Raw genomic sequence first — 17,175 nt, 5'->3', positions numbered from 1 at the left:
ACAAGTGTGTGTGTGTGCATGTGTTTGGGTATAAATGTGTAAATGTGTGTTTGTGTCCGCGTGTAAATATGTGTCTCTGTGTGTAAATATGTGTGTATATATGTGTTTGTATGTGTGTGTCTGTCTGCGTGTGTTTGTGCAGGTGATTTGTGTATGTTTGTGTATATTTGTTTGAATGTGTAAGTCTGTATGTGAGTGTGTTTGTAAGGGTGTGTCTGTGTGCGTTTATGCATATTTTTGTTTAAATTTGTGTGAGTGTATGTGTATGTTTGTGTAAATGTGTGTATGTGTGCTTACGCACGTGTTTATATATATATATGTATATATATATATGTATGTGAGTGGGTGCATTAGTGTGTTTGTGTGTAAATCCACGTGTGTGTGTGTGTGTGTGTGTGTGTGTGTGTGTGTGTGTGTGTGTGTGTGTGTGTGTGTGTGTGTGTGTGTGTGTGTGTGTGTGCGCGCGCGTGATTGTAAAGGTGTGTTTATGCATATTTTTGTTTAAATTTGTGTGAGCGTATGTGCGCATTTGTGTAAATGTGTGTATATACACATATAGACATATACATAGATGTGTGTGTGAGTGTAATAGTGTGTTTGTGTGTAAATCCATGTGTTTGTAAGGGTGTGTCTGTGTGTGGTGCATGTTTGTGTATACATTTGTTTGCGTGAGTGTGTAAATGTGCATATGTATGTGTGTGTCTGTCTATGCAAGTGTGTGTATTTGAATGTGCACATCTCTGCGTGTGCGCGCATACGTGTTTATGTCTATGGCTGTAGATGTTTGTGCATGCACGTGTGTGTTTGTGTATTAAGGGAAATAGTGAGGGCCACATTTTTTTGGGGGGGGGGGGGGCTTTCAGCGTTTGAAGTGCTCGCTGCAAGCAGATAAATGAATCATGAATTTGAGAAAAGAACGTGCAGAGAGAGCGTCATCGTCTGCCCCTTTTTAAACTGATGAGTCGTGACATTCAACTTTCATAAGAAACGTTTTATTTTACACATAAAAGAAGAAAAACATACAAAAGTCGTTTTAAATGTGTAAAAAAAAAAAAAAAGACTCGTTCAAAAAGTTACTAAAATGTCTAAGATGTGAAGGCGAAGGACAATTTGCGTTCGTCACATGACCATCCGCTGATGGCGGCCGTCGGATTCTAAAAAAAGGGGGCGGGGTATTCTAAAAAGAGGCGTGGCCTAAAATTTCACAGGTCAAGGGGCCGCGACCACACACGGGCGCTTAAGGCAGACGGGCAGGATGCCCTTGTTGATCTCGTGGAAGTCCACTATCTGCAGGAGGTCGGAGAACAGCGTCACCCCGTCGTCCATGGTCAGGTGCTGCCGCCCGCCGTCCTCGCACTGGAAACACGCAAAGTGTCAAGCACACGTATGTTCACGCACACGCATGTAACGCAACTGGCAAGCACTCACGGGGATGACCAGGAAGTGTTTAATCTTCTGCTCGAAGCACAGCGACAACACGAAGCAGTGAGCGTGCCGTTGGCTCGTTCGGATCAGGTACATCCTGCGCGCACGTTAGCCCGTTAGCGCTCGCAAAGTAGGCCGTCGGGGGAAGCGGTTGCCGTGGAGACCGACCAACTCACCCATCCAGCAGGCCCTGTTTCTCGATCAGTGTCTCCGCTTGCTTACGGGACACGTTAGCGTGGAACCACGGCTGGCCGATGTGGAGCGTCGCTGAAAGGTCAACGGGGTGTGAAAAGGTCAACAACGATGACGAGACGCCATTTTGGGGGGGGGGGGGGCAACTTACAGATGGGTCCTGAAGCGGAGCTTAAGTTGGGGAGGCTGTAGCGCAGAGTTTCACGGCGCTAATGGAAAAATATACACACACACACACACACACACACACACACACACACACACACACACACACACACACACACACACACACACACACACACACACACACACACACACACACACACACACACACACACACACACACACACACACACACACACACACACACACACACACACACACACACACACACACACACACACACACACACACACACACACACACACACACACACACACACACACACACACACACACACACACACACACACACACACACACACACACACACACACACACACACACACACACACACACACACACACACACACACACACACACACACACACACACACACACACACACACAAAACAAGTCAAGAGTCACTCGCGAGCTATCAATTAGCTCGCAAGCTTTGTGGCTAGCGGTCAATGAGCTAGCGAGCTTTCTATTTAGTTATTCCGGGTTGAGTGAACGTTGGCGCGTATGGCTACTGCTGCTCACCCATAGAAAAACTTATCTTGTGACTGTAAAGTGACCTAGAAAGTTTTGAAAGGCGCTTAAATGAAATTCATTATCATTATTATTATTCTTATAAGAGTGCAGTGATGACATCATTCCTGACCACGCCCCCCCCCCCCCACCACACATGATGGGGAGGCAATGGAGTCGCTCCACGCCGCCATCCTCACCCGCCGCACTCGTCCCTCCTGCCAGCTGGTGCTCTCTGCCCCGCTCAAGCTCTCAATGAGTCGACCGCCGGAGTTTCCGGAAAAGTCCATGGCCACCAGGCTGGCCTCCGACTTGGCCTGCACGCACACAAAGACACAAAGTCACACAAAGACAAAGAAAAAAAATGGTGCCTTCATTATGTGTCTTTGTGCTCACTTTGGTTTGGTCCTTCAAGCTGGCTCCTTCCAGACCGCTTGGGGTCTTACTGGACTGTTGGAAGTTAGTCTGCAGCTGCTTCCCATACTAACACACACACACAAATAGGTCAGAGGGCATTCACGCCGAAAGCCGATTGGTCAAAAGCTATCAAGGCCAACCTTAAACAATCGGAAGGCCGAAGTCCAGCAGGTTCGGGTTTGTTCGCTATCGGCGCACAACAGCTTGAGATGGTGAAGGCGAACCGGACTCGCTGTGGACTGCGCACGACCAAAATTTGCATAGAAATGAAATTATATCATGATGATGATGATCACATGACCAAGTCCAGGTGACCCACCGTGATGGCGAAGCAGAAATTTTGAGGCGCAGAGTAAAGCTTGCGCGCGTTGACCACGTTGTAGACCTGAAGGTCGCAAAGGTCAGCCACGTACTGCAGATGTCTCGGTTCTTTGGAGGCGCCCTTGGACGAGGAGTAAACACCCGAACGGCGGAGGAAAAAGTGGGTGCGCTTCCAAGATTTGCGCACGCTGTCCTTCATGTGGAGGAAGCCTCGGATCTCGGGACACGAGTCTGAAGGGACCAGATCCTGATGGCCCAATTAGAAATGGTCAAGAACTCGTTCACTGCCAGACTATGTGCAAAAATGTCATTGTCACTCAAATTCCAAGACCCACAGACAGCTAATAGCTCGCTAGCTAATAGATAGCCAGATAGCCAACAGCTTGCCAGCTAGACAGTTTACATCCAGTCAGCTAGACAGCTAATAGCTAGCTAGCTAATGGATAGCAAATAAATAGCAGATAGCTAGTGACCTTGAGAGTTTTGAAAGGCGCTTAGCAATCAAATGTATTATTATATAATTTGTGAATGGCGTTCTAAGTCCTATTTTCAATTCTCGAATCCATTGGTGAATGAGATGACATTTCTCCATGCATGTTGCGTTGGTCACGCGTGTGCTTCTTATGACCTGTATGAGCTGTTGCGACGTTATCGTTTTGGTACTGTCCGCACTGTCGGAGATCATGGCCTGCGGGAAGAAGAGCTGAAGAAAAGGACAACAAACATGGCGGTCGTTATCATGATGATGTCTCAACGATGATGTCACTGGTGCGTTGCGATAACGTGTTACGGCGAGGAGGGCTTTCGTACCGCAGGCTTTCGGAAGAACTCATACTTGGCGTAATTCTTGCGGAAAACGAGGCGTGTGTCACCCTTGACGGCCCAGCTGGCCTGAACCTCCAGCACGGCCTCGTGGTCCTCCAGGCACCTCTCTGGGAACACATTTATGGATCATTCACGCGCTCGGTCGCAGCGCGTACGCGGGTGTGCGGGTGTTCGCGCTACCCAGGCCGAGCCCGGGGTGGATCTCCATGAGGGCCCACTGCTCCCGATCGCTGCAAGCCGCCGGGGTCGCTAGCATGCTGCAAACGTCCATCGCAGTGGCGCCGTCGTTCACCCGAAGCGTACGGACTTGCTCGTCCTCGGCAAAAACCTTCAGCACCTGACGGATGCCACAAAGGCGCAAATCAAGTCACGCGGTTGCGACTGGTCGCTTGCTGCCACGTTTGCGCTTACTTTGCCTTCGTCTGGACTTTGAGGGCTCCATTTGCTAGCTTCCGAAGTCGGCTTCTGTTCCTGCTGCAAACGCGCCAAAAAATAGCTCAATCACGGACTGTTAATTATATTTTGTCCGTGAATTTTTATTAACTCATTCACTGCCAGACATGTATAAAAATACATCCACTCCAGTGGCAGGGTTTTTGTCATTGTCACTCAAATTCCAGGACTCACAGAATAATAATACTACATTTCATTTCAAAGCGCCTTTCAAAAATCGCAAGGTCACTTTAGTCACAGGATACGGTTTCCTGTGGATGAGCAGCGGCAGCCACACACGCCAGCGTTCACTCAACTCTGAAGTAACTCTGCTAGAAAGCTAACTAGCTAATAGATAGGCCTTCACTCGACCTGGAAGCAACTCAGATAGAAAGCTAGCTAGCTAATAGACAGCTATTTCGATAGCTAAGCAACTCAGATAGAAAGCTCGCTAGCTAATAGATAGCTAGCTAGTCCTTCACTCAACCCGGAATAAATAGATCAAAAGCTAGCTATATAGCTAATAGATAGCGAGGTACTTAATAGCTAGCGAGGTACTTAATAGCTAGCTATATAGATAGCCAACTAGCCAGCTAGATAGGTAGGTAACAGACAGCAAATAGATAACCAGCTCGGTAGCAAGCTAGGCACCCAAACCGGAAATAATTTGGTAATGGTGCTCTACGTCATATTTTCAATTCCCAAATAAATTTGTGATTTGTTACCAGGTGTCGGAAATCTACCTGGACGCCTTCACAATCAATTTTGCAGGCCCTGGAGCATAAAATAAGCGTCGATGAAACTGTTGCTTTAACCAATCAGTTCCAGTTGGCTACTGCAGACCTGCTTGGAAGGCAACGTCAGTGATTGGCTAGTCACTATCCAAGAATAGTATCGCTAGCCGCTAGTGATAAACGCACACCAGCCAGAGCTAGCGTACTGTATGTTGATTTAAGAGCTGTTTTGTCAACCCATAATGGCTGAAGGAGAAGAAATGGATTTGTTTGCTGATATACTGTTAAAGCCATTTTCAATACATACAAAATGGCCGCCATTAAGAAAGGTTGGCTAATAGTACCCTCTAGTGGACTTGTAGTAAATTACACCACTTTTTTTTTTCAATCTGGATTGCGTCAGACAAGCATTACTGAAGGCCTAGCGATGAAATCCACAGCGTTTGGGTGGATGATTTGGCGCCAGAATCTCTCCCCAAACCAGCCGGACGGCAAAGTTCCATTTGCAAGAGGGTGTGGGGGGCGGACGCCGTGTATGTGAATGTTGGTAAATACAAAACCAACCGCCACAACCTGTCTGACGTTCAATCATGACTCACAAACTGGTCTTACGTCACCTCCTCGTGAATGACAAACAAACAAAATAGACGCCGTCGCTGAGGGAGCGACTCACTCGTTTGTCACCGGTTGGTGGTGAGGCCATTGCTGCTTGGACTGGAGATCTGGAGAGGCTGCACAACTCTGGGAACGGATTCGGTACGGGTGGAGCCGACGAAGACAAACGCGCTCTGCAGTTGCCCCTGGAAGACAAATGCAAACATTCATGACAGAAAAGTTCGGCTAACTAACTCCTTGGGGACGACGAATGCATTAAAAAAAAAAAAAAAAAAAAAAAAAAAAAAAAAAAAAAACCAAGATGGCCGCATCACATCTGCAAAGCAATTTCATGCGCATTCAACTTTTGTATCGCCCCATACGAGTTCACCGTGGTTTGTATGCGTAACCAAACAAACACCACCAAAATCCATGTGCACAGCTCCAGTTATCATCAACCTGTGAAAACACCCTCAAAATCACCACACTATTTTCTATACCACGAAGGTGTTGCTTTGGAAAACAAAATGGAGTGGACATGGGCCGCGTTTAAATGCGCGTTGTGCGTAATGACGCACCTGCTGGTTACGAACGCCCCGCCGGTGATGTTGATTGGCTGCGAGCGATGCGTTCCTGGCCGGGTGACGTCGTCCTCCAAACTTTCCTTTCGTGACATCGTCAAAATGCCACAAGCGTTTCTCCTTTTTATTTTTCTCCCCCTTTTTTTCCACGGAAAGCGGCCGGTCGATTTTTTTTGCGCCGATATTTTTCACTGACGTCACGTGACCTGTGAGTAAGGAAGACAATCAACAGGCTTGACGGCGTTTTGTCACAGGTGTGTCGCGCACCTGAGCCCCCGCTCAGCTGTCAGTCATCACGGCGATGTCGTAGACACGGGTCACCTGCAGAAGGGGGAGGAGCCACACGCACCTGACGTGCAGGTTAATGGCGCACCCGTGGGTCAGCCGATGGCCCGCCACCCAAAAGAAATGAATAAGGACACTAAAACGAAATTAAGCAGGTGTTATAGGACTTTTTAATTACAATTGAATGATATAAAAATGATTTGTGTGGAGACGCGCATCTGCAAAATAAAAATTCTAAAACGATGTATGAATGAACATTTAAAATCATTGACGTCAAACTTTGCAGCACTGAACAATTTTTCGTAAAAATATCTTGCAGTACAAACTGAGAGATGGAAATTTGTTAGAATAATAATAATAACACATTTCATTTATAAGCACCTTTCAAAAAAACTAAATGGTGACTGTCATGCAAATGCACGTCATAAAAATTAAAATGGCGACTGTTGAATGCACTGAAGGGAACATGAAATTTTCGTTTTAATGCATTAACTCATTAACTGCAATGTATGCTAAAATGTGTCCACTGCAGTGCCAGGGTTTTTGTCATTGTCACTCAAACTCCGGGACCCACAGAATATCGAATTTTAGGACTACATAAACATTCAGAGAACTTCCACCCATCATCCGTAATATTGACGACCACAAAATCCATCTGTTTAAAATTGCATTCACGGTTTAGTTTAAATCAGCTATTGTATTATTTATCATTTATTTATGCTTTTATTGTTTTGTGTATTGTTCTTTTAATTGTAAAGTGTCTTTGGATGTTCTGAAAAGCGCTTGGAAATTGAATATATCATTATTATTATTATTCAATGCAGCGTAAGAAACTTTACTCTTAATTACTCTTAATTGCTAAATGATACGGGTCTGGAGTTATATGAGCTTGAAATGAGGGTGGCTATCCAAAATACAAACCAATAAAACCATTTTGGTTTATATAACAGTTCAACAACAGCTGAAGCTGGAACAAAGCACTAAGATGGAAAAAAGGAAATGCTGCCTCATTGTGGGAGGGAAAAAACATTGCAGAAGGTCATGCCAGCGTTTTATCGGCACCCCAGCAAGAAAAAACAAAACCCGAATAAATTCGCGAATAGCACTCTGCATCATATCTTCAATTCCCGAATAAACTCGGGAATGGCTGTGAATGAGTTAAAAGAAAATGGTGCCTATTTACAAGGAAAAGTAATTTCGGTCAACTAATGACTTTGTTGCAAATATTTTTTTATTATAATGAACTTTAATTAAATTGTTAGAATCAAACAAAACTCACTTGTGAGCATTTAAATGAAAAGTGAAAATATTCATTCAATAACGTCATTAAAAAGACACAAATAAAGTTTTCAACTTAAGGGGAATAACAAAGCTGAGTGTTGTACAAATAAACATTTATTCTGATGAAAACTGATCCAAAAGAAAAATGTAAAACGCGGAAATGTGGCCCAAAATAAACGTTTCCAATCTTGTCGACGTTTCTTTGGCGCCGCCTGGCGGCCCAGTTGGGTACACAAACCGTTCGAATTGAATTAGCGGTGCATTGACGACGTCAAGGCGCGTTTCTTTTTCTTTTTCCTTGGATCAAATCAGGTTTTTCATTTTCATTTCCTGTGTTGAGAAAGGCCCACACAAAACAGTTTCAACATTTACAATCGTCGGAGCGGTTTGGAGGGACAGCGTGAGCGCACCCGCCGACTCCGCACCCGTCCGGAGCAGCCGTCACGTTGGCTGGCAAAATCCTTCATCCGCACCAAACGGCGACTGATGGACATTTATTTTTTCCTTTCCTTTTTGTGTTTGTTGGGAGTCAAAATGGATGCTTTTGGTTGGTTGCGCAGTCAAAAGTACAAGTAGAATTCGCGTGACAGGAAGAACGAGAAGAACGACAAGAAGAAAAAGAAAAAAAAAAGTTGGTTTGAAATGTTGCTCGTCACACAGTCTTGTGGACTCATCCCACAAACGCGCCTTGTGCTGGGGTGGGCGGGGCCAAGGGTCCGAATTCCAGAGACAGCATGATTTTCATGAGTGACAGACAGTACAGAGGAGGGGGGGGGGGCTTGTGAACTCTGACCTGATACAGGTTAAATGCTTCTTACAGGAATGAAATGACATCTAGCAATCAGGCGTTTAATAAAGTGAAGGGGTAGAGGGGAGGGGGGGTAGAAAACCATGCTTCCTCTGGGGGGGTGCAGATTGAGAGGGAGATCGTGGCGTGAAAGGACGCCATTGTAACTCCCATCCCAGCCCGCAGCGGACCCCGTAACAAGTGGGTTTTGCAGGTGGGGGCGGGGGTCAGATGGAACGAGGGGTTGGGGGGGCGCGGTGTGCGGAAAGAGAACAAAGAAACAAGAAAAGGAGCGCTCATTTCTGGTTCTTGAGCTGGTTGGAAAGCCAGTCGAGGCCTTCGTAGAGGCCGTCGCCGCTGGTGGCGCACGTGGCCTGGATGTACCAGTTGCGCTGGCGCAGCGAGTGCAGGCCCAGCTTGTCTGTGATCTCGGCGGCGTTCATAGCGTTGGGCAGGTCCTGCGGGGGCGGAGTGTGAATGTTAGTCAGTCAGCCGAATGAGGTCAGAAAACGGCGCACAGACCTGTTTGTTAGCAAAAACCAGCAGAACGGCTTCTCGGAGCTCGTCCTCGGACAGCATTCTTGCTAGCTCCTCGCGTGCTTCGTTGACGCGCTCTCGGTCGTTGCTGTCGACCACGAAAATCAGCCCTGCGCACACGGACACAAACACGTACGTCAACATGCGTTGAAGCGGGAACACCGGCGGCTAGCTAGCTGACCTTGGGTATTTTGGAAGTAGTGGCGCCACAGCGGGCGGATTTTGTCCTGGCCGCCCACATCCCACACGGTGAAACTGATGTTCTTGTATTCGACTGTCTCCACGTTGAAACCTGAAGGCAAGAGAACGACATTTGGATGCCGATCATGTGACAATTCATGCACACGCGCTAGCAAGGTTGACAGGACGACCATTTTCCAGCATGGCGACTTCGCAAATGGAATCTGTTGAAAACATTTGCAGTCACAATGTGCAAGCTAAGCTGTACGGTGGTACGCTACAGACTCACACAAAGTTCAACAATCCCTGTTTAGAGTTCAAGAGTTTTTCAGTAATCCATTTTCTCAGAACAAAACAGAAGCGCAACTTTCTCGACAGGGATACGTACCGATGGTGGGAATGGTGGTGACAATTTCTCCGAGTTTGAGCTTGTAAAGGATGGTAGTCTTCCCCGCAGCATCCAGGCCTACCATTAGGATCCTCATTTCCTTCTTGCCAAAGAGGCCCTTAAAGAGGCTAGCAAAGATGTTCCCCATCGTGACGACACTGCCAGGAGGAAAATAATCAGATCAGTACATTGATCTATGGCATGTTACAATCTTCATTCATTTGGGGGGGGCGATTGCTTGGTTCTGCACGTCACACTGTACAACACATCCATGATGCTGTCGACTCGTCCAAGTCCTCGATTGACACGGATGTCGATATTGCAATTTTTCCCACTGTGGGAATATTAAAGGATTTCTGACACCACTGCGGGTGATGCGTGTTTTTGGGTCGGATTTTGAAAAGAAGTAGTTGTTGGGGAGCTAGTGCCGATACAGTTATCTTCGCTTTGGGCGGATACGTTAGCTTGTTAGCATTAGCTGTCCGGGCGTCATCTCTCACACACATATGTATAAACACAGATAGAAAATCACCTCGAAACAGAGCTACTCTATTTAATGGCGATTGATGCGTCCGCTGTAATATTTCACATAAGATTAAGATAAATTATTGGAGGGGGTCCAACTTCAGAGGGGAGCCTTTCCCAATCGGTCCGTTAGGCGAATGTCTGGCCTAGCTTAGCCGCTAAATGCCGCGTCACAGTACAGGGGAGACGAACGTCAGCTCGCGCTCATGCCTCGACGGTTAAAACGCTGCGTTCAGACGCTTCGACCCGTCGTCCCGTAGCGGATTAGTGTCGGGAAGCCGTCGTCGGCTTCGGGTGCGAGTTTACCTTTTTGACGAGCTTTTGGTTCTCTCCCGTTATATGGCCGTTAGTCCAAAATGGCGTCCTGCGCAAGCGACGAGACGCCGGTGCTTCGGCACGTCCTACTATCAGATGGCAACCAATAGCAATGCGCTGGCCTGATGGTTGTCCCGCCTTCTCCACGCTGTTGACCAATTGCGGCCTGTTCGCACGATCAACGTAAAGACTTAGCACAAAATGTCGCGGAAGTATACACCCCACAAAAAAATACCATTCTTCACACTTTCGTTTGGCGTGGCAGCAGAAAAAAAACAACCCACACTCATTAATTTGACCACTGAAAGTCTTTCAATTTCTTGTACTTCAAGAGAAGTGAAAATTATGAACTCTCAAATGTACAGGGTCCAAAAGTCAAATAATTGTTTACTATGAAGAGGGGTGATACCCAAGCAACTTCCGCAATTGGGCAAAATGGACGACACGTATTTCCGGTTCCGTTGACTGACTTGAACCATTCTTTTAACAAATAAAAAGGCATATTTTGGGGGTGTCATCCCCTAATTATTATTGCAATTATTTTTTAAAAATTGCTGTTTAACCAGCCATTATCATCATCTTCGTTCACTAACATTCCCTTGTTTTAATTTGATCCCTAAAGTCCAAACATACTTGAGTCACTCTGACGGACACACAAAAATAATTTGCAATGTAAAACACTTGAATTGTTTTGACACATTTAATTTATAATGGTTAAACAGTATTTTAATATGTGATGTGCCTTTACTAATACCCTGTATGACATTTGCATATTGAATTGGTGTAGCTGCTCTGAAGCCGCTTCGGAGTGGAACATCAGGGTTCTTCCGACAAGCCTGGGTCATTGGCGGACTTCCATTTTGCCATCTCGAACTCGCCACGTCCATCGTGGGCATAAATCGGGCGCGTCCACGCAGCGTAGCCACAGACAAGACTCCTGGATCTCCTGCCTGAAGCAGATCGAATTCCCGTCCAGCGTCTCCAAGGTAAAGGCACTTGTTGACAACTGGTTGCACAACAGGAAGTGATGCCACCTTCCACATCGCGTTGTCAGTACACTGAACACCCGTGCAAGGGGATGAAAACATCATCAGGAAGTGAATGTGGCCATCACCTGCTCGCTGATTCCGATGGCCACATGTCCCACTCGGACCCGCCGCCCTTCCCGAATTCTGACGCGCCGACCCCGGGCATCTTCAATCCAAATGTCCACGCCTGATGACAAAACGTGACACACTAGCCGCTATCCGCTGTGATTGCCGGGTACCGTTCTCGCGGCATTACCTTCAAAGTGGCGGGTGGGAAGCCCCCGTGCCCAGGCTGAACTCTCCGCGTGACCCCCACTGGAGGAGAAGATCCCGGAGCTCAGGTCGTCCGATGAGCACTCAGAGTTCTTGATAAATGGGGCAGGGAGGGGTGTGTGTTTGTGTGAATTATCCACAATCAAATGGATACCCTCCGCACCCTGCCCACCACCTTTTCCAGCTACCTTTGGAGAGACTTGTGATGAGCTGCTGAAGCAAGAAGGGGGGTCATCTCGAGGCTCAGGGGATGGGGTCAGCATGCCAACACGGCTGAGGGTCGCACCTAGCCAGCAAATAAGGAACCTTTTCAGTCGTGTGTGAGCACTAGTGATGATGTGTCATTCGCGAACGAGCCGGTTCTTAGAGCCGGATCTCTGAGGTGAAGTGAGCTGAGCCAAAAGAACCGGCTCTCTGAAAAGAGCCGGAATTCCCATCACTAGTGAGCATACAATGAGTCACGTGTGTGTGTTTTGAACCGATTGAACACCTGGGAGATGTTGCACCTTGGCGTCCGAGTCCCCTTCCCCTGCAAACCGACCCCTCCGCAAAACCGGGAAAACATCCAACAGAGCTCGGAGGTATCGTGTGGACGCCTCCTCCTCATCGTCCTCTTCCTCATCGTCTCCATCCTCACAGTCGCCCTCGTAGTCGCCGTCCTCTTCCCCCACGTAAATGTCCGAATCGGAATCCGAGTTTGATTCCGAGTTCGAGTCCCAGGTGGTCTCATCCCGCAGAGACGCGGGATGGTCATCCAGCTCCAGAGCCAGCGAATCGTCGTCCTCTGAATTGTCCTCGTGGGCCGCCGCCGTCCGCCAGGGGCTCACCCAGCGCATGGCGGGGTAAAAGTCGCCGGATGCGGTTTGGGATGTCTTCAGCTTGTTACGAGCCATTTCTAGCGAAGCGGCGCTGACTCCGCCCACTGCGCAGCCAACAAGTGGTCACACAGGAAACATGTAGTCATGTGGTCAAGGGTTAGCTTGAGCGCTAACTTGGGAACGTTTATAAACAGGGGGCAACGTACCGGCTGTGAGGGCGACTGCGGTATTCCCCCGAAGTTGCGTCGCTGTGGCTCGTTTTTTGGGATCCTTGCGTAGTCCAGAACGGAAGATTTTGAGAATGGAGGGGTCGCAGCCGGACGGTACCTCCCACAGTGGCGCCGGCTGCGTGACGATCTGATAAACGAAAGATAGTACCAACTTGAGCTAGTTTTTTTCCTATCGCTAATATAACGCTGCTTGTTTTCAGTGCGAATTTGTGCGTCAAGGTCGACGTCGTACGTGCAGACAGAGCGGTTGCGCATAACGTCGTATCCACGGGTGTCGCCCGTTGAGCATGTGCAGCAACATGCAGCAGCTACTCCAAACGTCCGCCTTGCTACTCGGACGGTCCCCACGGGCCACCTCGGGGGACATGTGGCTTTCCGTGCCTGGGAAAGATGCTCCTACACAACCAAAATTGAAATTCTAGCTGAATTTGGAGATGACATTTTGTAAATATATGAACGGAGAGAGGGAAAGGTTGCTTATTTGTACAGTGCAATTGGTTGGCGACCAATCCAGGGTCGACCCAGTCATGTAATCCATAATTTGTATGATTTTTTTTGTGCATGTGGGTGTTTTTACCTATGTCTATGGTCCTCCACCCGCTCTCATCCAGCACACGAGAAAGTCCGAAATCACACAGGAAGCATTTGGTGAGGTCAGCTGACAGCAGCACATTGTCCACTGCATCAACACACACACACACACACACACACACACACACACACACACACACACACACACACACACACACACACACACACACACACACACACACACACACACACACACACACACACACACACACACACACACACACACACACACACACACACACACGTTTTTGCTACATGGTGGGGACAATGTGTGAGAAGGGTTTACACACATAGACAAATACATGTTTTTGCTACATGGTGGGGAAAAGGTGGGTGAAGGATCTACACACACATACACACACACACACACACACTAATACCCGTTTTTGCTACATAGTGGTGACGAGGTGTGCGAGGGATTTACACACACACACACACACAAACAGAGGTTAAGATGTTGTGATGAGCTGACGATGTTGAGGGAGCCTTGCGACCTTTGACATCCAGATGCAGCACGTTCCTGCTGTGGAGGTGCTGCAGTGCCCCCAGAGTTTGATGCAGGTAGTGCAGGGAGAGGTCTCGGGGCAGGCCCTCGCCGCCACTGTTCGCCCCCACCAGCTGAGCCAGGCCGGCTGTGCAGTGAAAGTTACACATTAGTTTGAGGCGGCGGCGGCGAAGGAGGACGGGGGTTAAAGGTTACCTGGCTTCAAGTCCATGAAAAGTATCATGTTGGGACCCTCCCTCACTGCACCAAAGAGGCGCACCACCCGCGAGGAGGTCGCCAGGCTCCATGACCTCACTTCCTCTTCGCGGAAGTGACTCACAGGAACCTGAATGACGGGCACACACATTACTTGTACACACACACATATACACACACAAACAGCTGACCTTCTTCGCGGCGCACGTGAAGCGCGTTGCGGAGTCGCGGACACACACAACGTCTCCGAATGCGCCGCTGTGGATGTGACGCAAGACGTCGTACTCGTGGCCCTCTCGGTAACGACCCGCGATTGGTCGCAGCTTCTACACAGCGCAAATGCAAAACAAGTGCTCAACGCTCTTGTGTTTGTGTGTAACATTTGTGTGTGTTTGTCCTGACCCGATGCAACAGGAAGCCGCCATTGCCGTGGGCTCTCGTATTCCAGTCCAGGAGGTGGTGCGTACCGTCGTATGGGAAAGAAGGGCAAAGTGACACGACTTCAGCTGGTGGCATAGTAGCGGTGCCGCACTTTTTCTGAGCTAGCAAGGAGCTAAAAGCAGTAGACGCTCGCTGGGGCGACCAATCGCTTTCATTCCTACGTCTGTGAGACTGGCAGTTGTCGGTCAGTTGATGTGTGCTTTGCGGTGTGCCGCCGTCTCCATCGTGATTCCAGTCCTTAAACTGAAGAGGTGGAGTGATGACATCACAGGGTGACATCATCACTTCATCTGGCGAACGGGAGCAGTAGGCGTCTTGAGCTGGGAAACTTGTAACGTCGGCTCCTTCGTGGACAAGGCCAAGGCGTGAATCGCAACGCTGGACGTGCGTAGGGCTGAACTCCTGCAAGTCTTCACCTGTCAACGCAGGAGTCAACACGGTTTTCGGAAAGCGACCGGCACTGGGCAGACTGGATGGAGCGATGGGGAGCAGAACGGATGACACGTGCAGGGTGTTGGACGGACAAAGGGACACGATGGGTCGCCATTGTGTGCGTACGGTTGTCTCACTCTCAGCCTGCGCCACCACGGACAGACGGAAAGGTTCCCCGGAAGGTACCGGCGGTTGTCCGGTGTCGTCCAGAAGCTCGGCGGTTCCCAGCAGCATGGCCCGCCGGCCGAGGGGGCGGGCGCCGACCCACCGCTGCCCCACGTGGTCGGACCCTCGGCTGGGGTCCAGCATCCGACCCAACCTTGACTTCTTGTCAAAGAGGAGAGTGTCAGAGATGTTCGATCGGACACCGTGGACAAAGACTGGAACCCAGAAAGATTTGTCTTTACTGCCGGGAGGGGAAGTAGTCTTTCATGACAGACGGCTGAATTCTGCAGCCCTCTGCCAAGCTATTTATTGAGAGTAAATGGAAATTTAAGCGATACATTAGTAAAACATAGTTTTCTTGATCAGAATACCACGCGTTCTAAGTGCAAACAGCTGTAAACATTAAAACATTGTCTCTTCCATGAACTGATAAATTTGTAACCTGGCTAATGAGCTCTTCCCGTGAAGGAGTTTCAAGTCGTAAATTGCTTCGGTGATAAAGAGTTTCCCAAGTCCTAAATTCTGTCCAAGGCCAGATCTCCGAGATGAAGATGATAGTTTAAATTGCTGTGTCTGTTGACCTCAGATTGACCCCAAGTTGTCTGTGCTACAATTGTGTATTCGAGTCACACATGTTGACTAAGCATATAACAGCATAAAACTTTTAAATATGATAACTTCTCTATGTCACTCTCTATCAGAGTGACATCAAAATCCGGAACAACATTGGCTAAAAATAGCGTCAAAGGTTTTGGCGCCACTGCGCCAGGGTGCAGCTGTCTGGTTTTGTCTTCGTCCAGTCGACGTGTTGACACTGACAGCAAATTAGCCAGCGTTTATCAGCAACAAGGAAGGACGATACATTCAGCACAGTCATGTTTTGTTTTGCCGCTATGTAACACAAATTTTGTTATTACATGTCCTCAGATTGAAAGGAAAAATCATTTGAGTGTTTTGAGGTATAAATGCTGTTAAAGTCTTTTATAAAAGGGGAATAGAAGGCTATTTTCTACATTTTAAACCATTTTGGTGTGTCCTTGGAGGGAGCGCGGAACACATCGATGGCGTTTTCATTCATTTCAATGGAAAAAGATGATTTGGTGTGAAAAGTTATGAGCGACCAGTGCAAGTTCAAGTCGGGGACATGCAAGACCAAAGGATTATGATAAGGAAGTATATTGGAAATATAACAAACAATACCGCGTTTATGTCACCACAACAATAACAAGCGTGATGACAACATTAGCTTTGCTAGCTCATTTACTGTTTTCGCTACTTACCCGCGTCGATCCTGCCAGTGGGGTTGTTGTGTATTCCCCTGGTTGGTCTGGCGGATATGTTTTGGGGTGCTGGCCCTTCCCGAGCGTCCGGATTATTCTTTGTGGGTCGAGTGTCATCTCGTAGCTTCCTGCACACCAACACCTCCACGCCCCCCAAACACTTCATTGGCCCAAACAACTTTTGACATGTTCAACAAGCTAACCCCGGGATAACATTCCGGTTGCCCCCAGTGACACTGATAGAAATGTGTGTGTGTGTGTGTGTTGGTGTTTATTTTCTCCCTGGCAACATGTAAAGGGCACGGGTGGGTTTTGATGGGGGGGGGGGGGGTAGGAAGGGACCAATGAAGATCTCAAACGTCAGAAATTTGTCGCTCGACTCAGCTGTTCACAGTCCCTCCACTTCTTGGGACTTTGTTCAAGCTAATTTACATTAATAATAATAATATATTCATTTGTAAACGCCTTTCAAAACTTTCAAGGTCACTTTACAGTCACAGGATAAGTTTTTCTGTGGGTGAGCGGCAGCCACATGCGCCAGCGTTCTCAACCCGGAAAGTAAATATATAGTAAGCTAGCCAGTAAATAGCCAACAGATAGCTAGCTAGATAGCCAGCCACCCAGATATCTATATAGCTAATAGATAGCTAAATAGATAGAAACTCACTGCCATTCACAAATTGATTCGGGAATTGAAGTGACAATG

General features: G+C 48.0%; 3 protein-coding genes across 8 annotated transcripts; all 3 read right to left on the bottom strand.

The window, feature by feature from the left end:
* Positions 1-977: 977 nt before the first annotated feature.
* On the bottom strand, positions 978-6,497 carry grb7 (growth factor receptor bound protein 7). Its single transcript, XM_089014751.1, has 14 exons — positions 6,211-6,497; positions 5,712-5,838; positions 4,284-4,346; positions 4,053-4,209; positions 3,858-3,979; positions 3,676-3,750; positions 3,046-3,294; positions 2,867-2,965; positions 2,706-2,792; positions 2,510-2,626; positions 1,769-1,826; positions 1,602-1,692; positions 1,429-1,522; positions 978-1,356 (listed from the first exon to the last, which is right to left on the bottom strand). The coding sequence occupies exons 1-14, from the start codon at positions 6,306-6,308 to the stop codon at positions 1,210-1,212; spliced, it is 1,584 nt and encodes a 527-aa protein (XP_088870877.1). The 5' UTR covers positions 6,309-6,497; the 3' UTR covers positions 978-1,209.
* A 1,378-nt stretch (positions 6,498-7,875) lies between these two features.
* On the bottom strand, positions 7,876-10,647 carry LOC148887535 (ADP-ribosylation factor 1). Of its 2 annotated transcripts, none has more exons than XM_089014757.1 (5): positions 10,503-10,647; positions 9,672-9,829; positions 9,285-9,395; positions 9,089-9,213; positions 7,876-9,024 (listed from the first exon to the last, which is right to left on the bottom strand). In XM_089014757.1, the coding sequence occupies exons 2-5, from the start codon at positions 9,817-9,819 to the stop codon at positions 8,863-8,865; spliced, it is 546 nt and encodes a 181-aa protein (XP_088870883.1). In that variant the 5' UTR covers positions 9,820-9,829; positions 10,503-10,647; the 3' UTR covers positions 7,876-8,862. The 2 variants fall into 2 exon arrangements, with proteins under 2 accessions (XP_088870883.1, XP_088870884.1); XM_089014758.1 differs by lacking the exon at positions 10,503-10,647 and adding an exon at positions 10,204-10,428.
* Positions 10,648-10,781: 134 nt separating this feature from the next.
* Positions 10,782-17,166, bottom strand: LOC148887534 (mitogen-activated protein kinase kinase kinase 14-like). Of its 5 annotated transcripts, none has more exons than XM_089014742.1 (14): positions 16,470-17,166; positions 15,162-15,404; positions 14,554-15,008; positions 14,343-14,477; positions 14,152-14,281; positions 13,946-14,083; positions 13,438-13,539; positions 13,093-13,256; positions 12,837-12,987; positions 12,303-12,734; positions 12,001-12,098; positions 11,796-11,904; positions 11,626-11,726; positions 10,782-11,545 (listed from the first exon to the last, which is right to left on the bottom strand). In XM_089014742.1, the coding sequence occupies exons 1-14, from the start codon at positions 16,633-16,635 to the stop codon at positions 11,150-11,152; spliced, it is 2,820 nt and encodes a 939-aa protein (XP_088870868.1). In that variant the 5' UTR covers positions 16,636-17,166; the 3' UTR covers positions 10,782-11,149. The 5 variants fall into 5 exon arrangements, with proteins under 5 accessions (XP_088870868.1, XP_088870869.1, XP_088870870.1 ...); XM_089014743.1 differs by having other exon boundaries at positions 10,782-11,461; XM_089014744.1 differs by having other exon boundaries at positions 15,162-15,351.
* Between the last annotated feature and the right edge of the window lie 9 nt (positions 17,167-17,175).

This window comes from Hippocampus bargibanti, linkage group LG15, assembly GCF_051943395.1.
Source record: "Hippocampus bargibanti isolate YZ-2025 linkage group LG15, ASM5194339v1, whole genome shotgun sequence".
NCBI lineage: Eukaryota > Metazoa > Chordata > Actinopteri > Syngnathiformes > Syngnathidae > Hippocampus > Hippocampus bargibanti.
This window is presented reverse-complemented; position numbering and strand designations above follow the sequence as displayed.

Excerpts from the sequence above, each read along its gene's own strand:
- grb7 (XM_089014751.1), bottom strand. The coding sequence starts at position 6,308 with ATGTCACGAAAGGAAAGTTTGGAGGACGACGTCACCCGGCCAGGAACG. Across the intron at positions 2,966-3,045 it reads ATTTCTGCTTCGCCATCACG|TCCACAGCGAGTCCGGTTCG; the intron begins GTGGGTCACCTG and ends GGTCGTGCGCAG. Across the intron at positions 1,827-2,509 it reads AGGAGGGACGAGTGCGGCGG|CGCCGTGAAACTCTGCGCTA; the intron begins GTGAGGATGGCG and ends TTTTTCCATTAG.
- LOC148887535 (XM_089014757.1), bottom strand. The coding sequence starts at position 9,819 with ATGGGGAACATCTTTGCTAGCCTCTTTAAGGGCCTCTTTGGCAAGAAG. Across the intron at positions 9,214-9,284 it reads CTACTTCCAAAATACCCAAG|GGCTGATTTTCGTGGTCGAC; the intron begins GTCAGCTAGCTA and ends CCGTGTGCGCAG. Across the intron at positions 9,025-9,088 it reads TGGTTTTTGCTAACAAACAG|GACCTGCCCAACGCTATGAA; the intron begins GTCTGTGCGCCG and ends CCGCCCCCGCAG.
- LOC148887534 (XM_089014742.1), bottom strand. The coding sequence starts at position 16,635 with ATGAAGTGTTTGGGGGGCGTGGAGGTGTTGGTGTGCAGGAAGCTACGA. Across the intron at positions 15,009-15,161 it reads CGTGGTGGCGCAGGCTGAGA|GTGAAGACTTGCAGGAGTTC; the intron begins GTGAGACAACCG and ends CTGCGTTGACAG. Across the intron at positions 11,905-12,000 it reads CATCACAAGTCTCTCCAAAG|AACTCTGAGTGCTCATCGGA; the intron begins GTAGCTGGAAAA and ends CCATTTATCAAG.